This window comes from Acomys minous (assembly GCF_964271855.1).
Source record: "Acomys minous genome assembly, chromosome: 15".
NCBI classification, from domain to species: Eukaryota; Metazoa; Chordata; class Mammalia; order Rodentia; family Muridae; genus Acomys; species Acomys minous.
This window is the reverse complement of record NC_140497.1, coordinates 34,980,790-34,990,780: the sequence shown is the minus strand read 5'-3', so window position 1 is coordinate 34,990,780 and position 9,991 is coordinate 34,980,790. Positions and strand designations below refer to the sequence as shown.

Here is a 9,991-nt window from a genome sequence, read left to right as displayed (position 1 = left end):
AGAAAGAAGGAAAAGAAAAGAACATCTTATTGCCTATAAAAACATGTTTTGGGGGGCTGCAGAGGTGGCCCCGTGGTTGAGGGCACTTGTTGCTGTTGTTGAGGACCTGGGCTTGGTTCCTGGAACTCACAAGCTTCTGTAACTCTAATCCCAGGGCACCTAATGCCCTCTTCTGCCCTCCATGCCCACCAAACATGCACATGGTACAGACATACATGCAAGCAAAACACACATCACGCAAATCTAAACAAAAAAGTTTAAAGACGGTTTTTCAAATTATTTATCTGCGTTCTCGTGCATATGAATAGAAATGTTTTCGTAGAACAAGATGAACACGGAGAGGAAGCCTAACGCGGTCTTTCTTCGCCTCTGTGCATGACCATTTCCGGGAGGCCGCTGCCCCTGTTAGTGACTGCTCAGGGTTAGTGTGCCCCCCTGTGACTTCATTGCTCCCAAAGTACCAAGCTTTACAGGGCTATGGATAAGAGTATGGATGCCCCCAGGGAAGGTGCCCGTCCCCTCACTTCCCTTCCTGTCACGGTCCCTGGACTGCAGGAGCCTTTACACTAGAGCAACAAGTGGATCCGAATGAAGATGTCGGAGAGCAGTGGCCTTAGTGGACAGGTGGGGAAGGAGCTGCGGAGAAAGACAGTGACAGGCCACTGCACTGGGGAGAGAGGGAATATGACAAGGATGGAAAAGCTGAGGTGACCAGTCCTGACAGACTTGAATTGCTGCAAGGGGAGCTGGGAAGACCCAAAGATATTTTTTTTCCATGTTCAAATGTTAGCATGATGCCCAAACTTAATAACTTCCCCCCAAAAAGTAAATAGCAGCTTAAATACTGAACACGTCCATCAATGGTATGATTTTAAGGTTGATAACATATCCCATGATGCCCTCAACTAAGCAACGGTATTTATTTATTCCTCAGCTGGGGCAGGCGTAGTGCTCATCCGTGGATGCACAGAGACAAATAAATCCATCTTAAATTTCCACAAGTAGTCAACTTTATCAACTTACAACAACAATAAAAGACAAACTATTCTAGTCTAAACATGGGCAGTACCTGAAGAGACAGTAAAGAGTTACAACTGATCAAGAGCACAGCTAGACGGCTTGACGTCACCGTGGAAATGCACATACACCGCGAGCTACATGTCACATCCCTTAGGTAACTGTAACCAGGAAAAGAGAAAAGAGGAGGGAGAAAGAGAAACGAGGAAAGAGGGAGAAAGAGAGAGAGAAAGGCAGTCATGACTAACAAGGCGAGATAAGCCCAGGGGAACTGACCCATGCCCACTGACGGCAAGATGTAAAATGAGGCCGCCACCGTGGGAACAGCACCGAGGACGCCTCAGAAACATAACCCTACAGTGTGCGACCAACACAGACCTCAGTGATCCTACTTGTGGGTACCCGCACACTGGTGAAAGCAGGAACTCAGAGACATCCGCACACCATCTCCACCGACAGGTGAGTGTGGGAAAGATTAAACTTTGTCACAGGTGGAAGCAATCTTGGTGGGCTTTACCCTTGGGGCACCCCATGAATACCTTGTAACAGACTGAGTGGGGCCATCCTGGGCCTGGAATTCAGGAAGCAGACCTGGGAACCCCACCTGGGCTATTGTTTTTCTAATTGACCCTCAATGGGAGAAGGAGACCGCCCTTCCCATGTGACTCAGGCAGGGGGGAAGGAGAGAGCAACAGATTCAGCCCGGGGCTTGAGTGCGGGTGGAGCAGCGAACAGGCTGGACCAGCCATAGGGACACCTAAGGACCCGTCCCGTGGAACGGATACCGAAAGGTTCACTCTTTTGTCCCTTTAACCTTTTTTCCTTCTTGTGTAAGCTAGTTGGGTTGTATAATAACGTTTAATTGTTAAGAAACAGAGCCAACATCTGGTGCACAACGTGGGGCCCGATGGGTTCCACTGTCCCTAATGGTATGGGGGAAGATTCAGTATTCGAAGGTACAGAAATGCTGTTTCAGGGTATCAGCAAAGTCGCAACTGCTGTTGCAAAACTCTTTCCTGCCTTATACTTAGAGGGAATTCTCTGTTTTTTCATTGTCCTTTTATTACAATATTTCATGCTTAGAAGGATTAGAAGAAAAGCTAATGACATAGAAAAGCTGGAAGGGTCAGTAAGTTCTATCCTTTTGGAAAAGATTGCAGATTTGACTGGACAGATGGAAAGGCTGAGGAAAGAAAATGAAGGGATGGGAAAGCGGATAGAATTTTTGGTAATTGGGAGTGATGAAGGACAGAAAATAGAGAGACTGGAAAGCCAGAAAAAACCAGAAGAGTCAATAAGCTCTATCCTTTTGGAAAGAATTACTGACTTGACTGAACAAATGGGCAAAATGCAGAGAAAACTGGAAGGGCTGGAAAAGCAGAAGGCACCTTTGGTTAAAAAGGGTGGAGAAGGTCAGAAACCAGAGGCAAAGGAAGCCAGACTGACCAAAAGGTCGTTGGAGGAAAATGTCCCAGTGAAGGACACCTCCACAGTCACCCAGACACCTTCAGCTTTTCCAGTCACTATAAGACATGTGCCCGAGCAAAATGGTGCTGAGGGTTATGATGAAATGGCCTGGCATCCTGTAGACATGATGGATTTAAAACACTTTAAGGAATACGTCGTCAAAAATGGTATGCACTCTACCTTCATTAAACAAATGTTAAACAGCTGGGCCACTCAGAATAGACTTGTTCCCCAAGATTGGAAAAATTTAGTTTCAGTGGTATTGGAAGCAGCACAACAGTTACAGTGGTTATCATGGTGGCGAACAGAAGCTATAAAAATAGAACAAGAAAATACGACACAGGGAATAAATAGTAATAGAGATCAATTGCTTGGTGAAGGACAATATACTAACATTAGAAAACAAATTCAAGGTTACCAATGCTCATTTTTGCCTAAGGGGGTTAGTTACAATTAATAAGTTTCATTTGGGGATTTCTTTTCTTCTATCTTTCTTTCTCTCTTACTTTCTATCCCTTCTAATATTAAGGAAAAGGGGGGAAGGAAGGGAGGATACAGGTTTGTAGAATAAAAGGTAGATTATTGAATCTACTAACTTCAAAAATCCTACATTGGTATTGTAGATTGATGAAAATTTAAGACTTTTGATTGATGGAAATTTAAGACCAACTTTTGCTTCACATTGATAAGAACTCAAATTGTATATTGTCATTCATTTTTGCTTTATGTATTGTATGTTATATGTTGACAAAACATTATATATTGTATGTTAGAAACTTAAGTTCATTTTGTTCAATGTTTATTTAATGTATTATTCATGTACCCTAATGTCTTATGAAAAACTGTTCGGGAAGATCGGGGATAAAAGTTGGTATTTAGTTACGTAGAAATTCTACTAGATACTAACTTACTTTGTTATAGAGCAGGTTTGTTTAATTCCTTGTATATGTCTTCAAAGGAATAGATTGATAACTGTAAGAATAGATAGAGTTGGTCTTCAAACTCTTCAGAGATCCACAGAATATGGCATTTAACGATGAGGGCTTTCCTGACAGAGAAAGACATCTGCTGCTGGCCACATCTCCATTTGCATCATTGAAGATGGGGGCTTGAAGAGACTCGGGTGACAGAATGGCCACTGGACTGAGAAACTGCTCTTATCTCTACTGCTGATGACAGGCTGACCACCCTTCCTGACCACGTGACTCAGGCAGGTGGGGAGGAGAGAGCAACAGGTTCAGCCCGCGAACAGGCTGGACCAGCACGCGAGCCATAGAGACACTTAAGGACCCGTCCCGTGGAACGGATACCGGAAGGTTCACTCTTTTGTCCCTTTAACCTTTTTTCCTTCTTGTGTAAGCTAGTTGGGTTGTATAATAAAGTTTAATTGTTAAGAAACAGAGCCAACAGGTGAGTGGATGAGGAACTCAGCTTTCTGTTGCTACTGTGCTTTGAGACCAGGTTTCTCGGCCCAGGCTGCGTGTGAACTCAAAAACGACCTTCAACCTGACTTTACTGCCTCTGCCGCCCAAATACTCCCATGACAGCATGACACCACATTCAGCTAAAATCAGGTTTACAAAGACATCCCCGTGCCCCATGCAAGACCCTGGGCTTAATCCCCAGCACCACAGAGACAAAACAGGACAAGAGGGAGTGTGGAGACGTGATGAGAGGAATGAATAAAAAAAAAAAAAAAGCAAAGTTAAATATGCCAGTTACAGGAAGACAAGTGTGCCGGATAGTTTCATGACAACTTAGCACAAGTGAAAGGCATCCGAGAAGAGGGCGCCTCAATTAAGAAAATGCCTCCATAAGATCTGGGTGCAGGCAAGCCTGTTGGGCATTTCCTTAATTAGTAATTCATGGGGAAGGGCCCAGCCCATTGTGGGTGATGCCAAGCCTGGGCTGGCAGTCCTGGGTTCTATAAGAAAGCAGGCTCAGCAAGCCATAGGGAGCAAGCCAGTAAGCAGCACCCCTCCATGGCCTCTGTGTCAGCTCCTGCCTCCAGGTTTCCGGCCTGTCTGAGTTCCTGTCCTGACTTCTTTAGATGATGAACAGTGACAAGGAAGTGTAAGCCGAGGAAACCCTTTCCTCCCCGCATTACTTTAGCCACAGTGTTGCATCACAGCAGTCGTAACCCTGACCAAGATGCAAGCATCTTCCTCTTACACGAGGTTCCCAGAGATCCTAACTCAAGAGTGGTTGCCAGGGGCTGAGGTGTGAGGACCAGGAGCTGTTTAAAGGCTTCAGAGGCTGAGGTAAGGACAGTGAGAGGGTTCTGGGGATGAGTGATGAGAGGTGCTTCACCATCACACTCAGGGAGGTGAGCGGACCCCAGGGCGGCTGTTCATAACTGGTCTACAGAGCGAGTCCAGGGCAGCCAGCGCCAACACAGGAAGACCCAGTCTCAACAGCAAAAAGAAACAGGTACGTAAATCAATCAATCAATCTAGATAGATAGTAAATTTTATGTCCTAGATCTACTCGCTATGCACACGACACCACAATGGGACATTATTTTATAGTCACTCGGCTGGCTAGAGTAAAAAAGACAGAACATAAGTACCCAAGGTGCTATAGGCTCAGTAGTTCTCCTAGGGATGTGTTTCAGAGAACTCAGTAGGCGTCTACACACACTCACACGCATGTGCGCACGCACACACACACAAACACACAACCGCACGCAGAAAAACCCTCGAGCCTGAATGTTCACAGCAGCACTAAAATCAAGGAAAAGAAAACCCAAAGCAATAGAGCAGCACTGATTCATAAAGTTTAAGGATGGAGTAAATGCTACAACCTTGAAAACGTAATGCGAAGTCACAGAAGCCCACCAGAACGGCATGGCTGTTATACGGTTCTAGATAAATCCATAGAGACTGCAAGTAACTTTACGGTGTCCAGGGATCAAAGGAAGGGTAGAGGGCTGACTGGTGTCAGGGCGTTTGTTTCTTCTAGGCCAAACTGTTCTGGAACTAAGCAGTGGAGACAGCAGCGGCCTTCTCCTTAAGCATTGCTCTTTCCAGTCATGGGCGGGGGCTCAGAACACTGACCAAAGCTTTCATAAGGTTCCTCTTCTTCCTCCATTGCTCCCAGCATGCTTGAGACATCAGAATTATTAGGAAAGTCAAACACATCGTTGGGCTTGTGCTTTTGAGCAGCTTTCTAAAAGTGAATAAAACCAATCACTGAACCGGCAACCGGGATGTTGACAACACTCTCCTCCGAAGGACCCTCCAGCTAGCCCTGCAGTCGGTGCAGACACCCTCAGATCCCTCAAGATGGAAGGCGGGGGTCCATAAGCCATTTCTACGGAGACCAGCGAGTGGACATCTATGCTCTGTAGGCCACTAGGCTTCTGTACCGTTACACACGGAGGCAGCTCCTGACAGGACAGGCAGGAACGAGTGTGGCTACATTCCAGCACAACCTGACTGCTGGGCACTGACATTTCAGAGCATTTTCATAGGTCATGAGACATTTTCACTCTAGGTTAGCTTCCCTCCCCCCTCCCCAGACAGGTTTCACTATGTATTCCAGACTGGCCTTGAAGTCCTAGGATTATAAATAGGTGTGAGCCATCACACCCAGCTTATTTGTCATTTTAAAATACAGACAAAATAAAACAAAACAACATTCTATACAAATACAATGGCAGGCTACGTTTGGCCCAAAGGGTATCAATTAGCTAAATCGCTGATATAGGGGAAGCCATGATCCTCTCCCCAGAAAAAAGGGCACGTGATTTGACTGCACGTGTGTGTGTGTGTGTGTGTGTGTGTGTGTGTGTGTGTGTGTTGTGTAAAGCTTCCTTCCTGCAGGACAGAGACCAATGCTTACTGTTCATCTTAGTTCAGTACACAGATTAAACCCTAAATCCCAGTGTCAGAACAAAAGAAGAAACTCTTCTACCGTAGCTTACAAAATACACGAGGATATTATGATGAACAGATAAGAAATGTCTGGAAGATATAAAGAGTATACAATAACACTGGCAGACAAAACTCCAAGCCTCGGGGAAAGCCCCATTCACGGAGTGCCACCTGGAGAAACGCCAAGAGTGAGCAGAAGGTTTGCGTTCAAGCCAAAGAAGCCTCCATCGCATGCAAAGCCACTGCCTCCCAGAGGGAGAGCCTGAAAGCTGAGAAAAACCACTCTAGACACCAATTGCCAACAAGGAAGCCTGGAAAGGGACTGGCGTAGAGAAATCCCCCTCCCCCAGGCACAGTGGACTTCAGCTATTTGAGCAGTGGTGGGCAGGAGCGCAGAGCAGGCTTCCCTGGAGGGGAATGCTAGGGATTCGCGTTAGCCAAGGCTAGAGTCAGGGCAGCAGGACAGGAAGCGTCTCCTGCCTACGATGGAGACAGCCAAGGACAGAGAAGGGGTCAAAAGCGCTGTGAAGGGTGAGCCCTCACCTTGAAAACACTCATTACTCTGCCTCATTACCCTAACTTGAAATGCAAGGCATACTATTTTGGAATTAGCAATCAAGAGTGTTAAACAAATGCACTTGCCTTTAACACACATTTCCTGATGAAAAATAAAACTATTACGATGAAAGAAGAGGGACGGCATAAACCCACACACAGTTGTTAAAAAAAACGGTAGCCTGGAAAAACTGCTGTAAGTGAAAAATAACAATACAGGTCATTACACAGCTTTTACAGGATGTCAAATACCTGGATAAAATTATGTCAAGCTAGGCTCGGAAAATTTTTTTTAAATGGTTCTAAAATGTTAATAACATTTCTTCACTCCATCATAATGAATAAAGTACTTTTTAAAGCTACTAATAATAATCCCAGCACTTGGGAGGCAGAGGCAGTCGAATCTCTACCAGTTCAAGGCCAGCCTGGTCTACAGAGTGAGTTTCAGGATAGCCAGGCTACACAGAGAAACCATCTCAAAAAAAAAAAAAAAAAAAGTTTGTGAAGAGCAATCTGCAGTAACGTGATTCCCACAAAATGATAGTTTTGTTTTCAATGTTTTTTTGTTTTAAATCACATTAACAAAAGATTACTTACATGTTTGTTGGAATGTGTTCTTCCCAAAGTGTTCTTTGGACGTGTTGCCCTATTAAAACACAGACAACAAAAATTTAAAAAGAGAAATCGGAAAACGTGTGGGCAGCCAGGGAAAGCACTACACGCTGTGGTCTTCCCCAGGCTCCCGTTCCCAAACTATCTTCTTTAGTGCTCCACCCAGCAGAGCTGAAGTTACAGTGACACACGATTCAGGAAGGAGAAATGGGGGTTGGGGACACTTATCACTTTGTAAACCATCTCAGCTGTGTGTGTGTACTAGGTTACAGAATAAAAGGCTATCTCTGCATCTTGCTAGGAGTTTGCTTTTAAAAGGCTGTATCAGACACAGAATTTTCACAACACTTTCATCGGAGCGTCTGCACGCGTACCCCCACGTCCTCTGTGATGTGGGGGCATCACTGCTATGAGCCAGACAAAGTCGTTCAGAACACTGGCTCTCAAATTTCAGCTGGCCTCAGAGCCACCTAAGAGGCTTGGGCTAGGGTTGCAGGCCAGTGGTACACTAGTCCCAACAGAAGTGGGGCCCTGGGTCCCCTCTCCAGAACGGAAGGGGGCGGGGCTAAGCAATGCTAGGTGGCTCTCAGCATGGGATACCCCAGTAACTCAGGGCTGGGGCTGAGATTTCCCCATCTGTAGCCAATTCCCGACTTTAGTAAGTAACTACATGTGATTCGGGCTTCAGAAAGCTTAAGTTACTTCTGAATGCTCTCCCGTAGCAGGAGGAGAGAAACCAGGCTAAATACGCTGCTTTAGCCTGAACTCTTTCTACCTGTGTCTTGTCTGTGCCCCCCTAAACCACTTCTTAACATTTCCTTCCGGCTTCGGGCTGGAGTACTGGAGGAGCTTCCAATGCACGGAAGTCTCTAAGATCACCAGTCATACAATCTCTGTTGTACGCACCTGTGTGCTTTCGGAATGAAGGATGAACAACAGATTTCATGAGTCTCAAACCTCAAGATGTTGAAAGAACAAAAACCTCAGGCTTAGCAAATCAAGTTTTATGCTCCTTTTCCCTTGCCCAGCTCCCTTTAATCTCAGCACTTGGTGGGGGGTGGGGGGCAGAAGTGGGCAGACCTCTGAGTTTGTGGCCAGCCTGGTCTACATAGTGAGTTTCAGGACAACCAGGGCTAGGCAGAGAGACTCTGTCTTGAAAAACCAAAAAAATAAAAAAACAAAAGCATGTACCACCATGCCCTGTTAAGTTCCTTTCCCCTAGTCACTATATTTCTTTTCTAATCTTCCTCCCCACTGCTCACCGAGTGTGGGTTCCCGCACCATCTGTGCCCTGTGGTACCTACAAACACCATCTCTCACAGGCAGTATTCCCACAGAAGCCCTCCTACCCAGGAGACCTTTCTGCCAGATTTCTACCAGGCTTTGGGCACGTGCCAGGCACTCCCAGAAGATCCTTTGCAAGGAGACGCTTGAACCAGCCTTTCAGAATTTTAGCAACCTCTTCAGATGTGTTTCTCTTTATAAAAAAAAGATGCCTTGAAGTACCCTGACTGTCCTTTAGACATTCGGGCCACCCCAAGCCTTAAACAAGCGGCTGCTTGGTCCCTCGCTAGAGTTTTGCTTTGGCGCCAGCCTCTGTGTTTTCTATTACGAAAACAGCTGGGTCTTGGACATAAAAAGCAATGACGACCAACCAGGAAGGATTAATGTTAAATATCTGCTTGTCACACAAAGCAACTCTGGTGTCTGAGTTCCTCTCCCGCCCAGCTTGACTCCTAGGACTCTATCCCATCCCCCACGGCTCCAGGACCCGGGACTGTGAGAACCGAGGCTGGGATGGCGAGTCTCTGGGACGAACTGAGTCCGTCCCGGGCAAGAGTGTAGGGTGCCAACACTTACCCCGGGCCTCCTGGGTATCTCAAGCTTCTCTGAGCCGCCATCCTACCGCTCCCAACGCCCTGGGCTGCCAAAACTCGCGCCAAGCCTGCCTTACTCAGAACAGCCAATCAAAGCCTAGATTTTCTAGGCCTCGCCTCTTCCGGGGCGTGTCTAGGAAGCCTCCCGGGCGGAAGCATGATGAATATCCCGGACTGAATAAACACCCTACAACGGAGCAGAGTCGGAAGCAGTCGGTTTAGCTGCTCCTAGGCTGTCCCTCCCGCCCGCACCCCGCGCCAGTTTTTCCGAAGGTTCGGAACGCCCGGCCTCCTGGGCAGCGAAATGACCCGGAGCTGGTGCAGGTGTAGGTGGATCCAAGCTAGCAGCCGGTGGATCTGTACTTCTGGGCTTCCGGGGGGCGTTTTCCTAGTTGATGGACAACTGTCAAGTGCCTTGCATTGAGAAACGCTGGTGCTGCGTTTAGCGCAGTGGCAGCTGTCGAACTTGACAGGTTATTTGTCCTCCTTTTCCAGGATTTTCCCTTGTAAACCTGGAGCGTCCCTTCTGCATCCATACTCATGATTTTTCTCTTTTTAAAAATGTCTTGTGGTGAAACAAACAAACAA

The 9,991-nt window shown here is 46.6% G+C and overlaps 1 protein-coding gene across 1 annotated transcript in view; it reads right to left on the bottom strand.

Annotated features, from left to right (window-relative positions):
- CENPU (centromere protein U) overlaps positions 1-9,587 on the bottom strand; it is a 33,697-nt gene extending 24,110 nt beyond the window's left edge. The window contains exons 1-3 of the mRNA XM_084758965.1: positions 9,387-9,587; positions 7,512-7,560; positions 5,541-5,652 (exon numbers count right to left, since the gene is read on the bottom strand). Coding sequence (XP_084615091.1) covers positions 5,541-5,652; positions 7,512-7,560; positions 9,387-9,427 — 202 coding nt within the window. The 5' untranslated portion in view covers positions 9,428-9,587. The remainder of the gene's footprint in view (positions 1-5,540; positions 5,653-7,511; positions 7,561-9,386) is intronic.
- Positions 9,588-9,991: the final 404 nt, after the last annotated feature.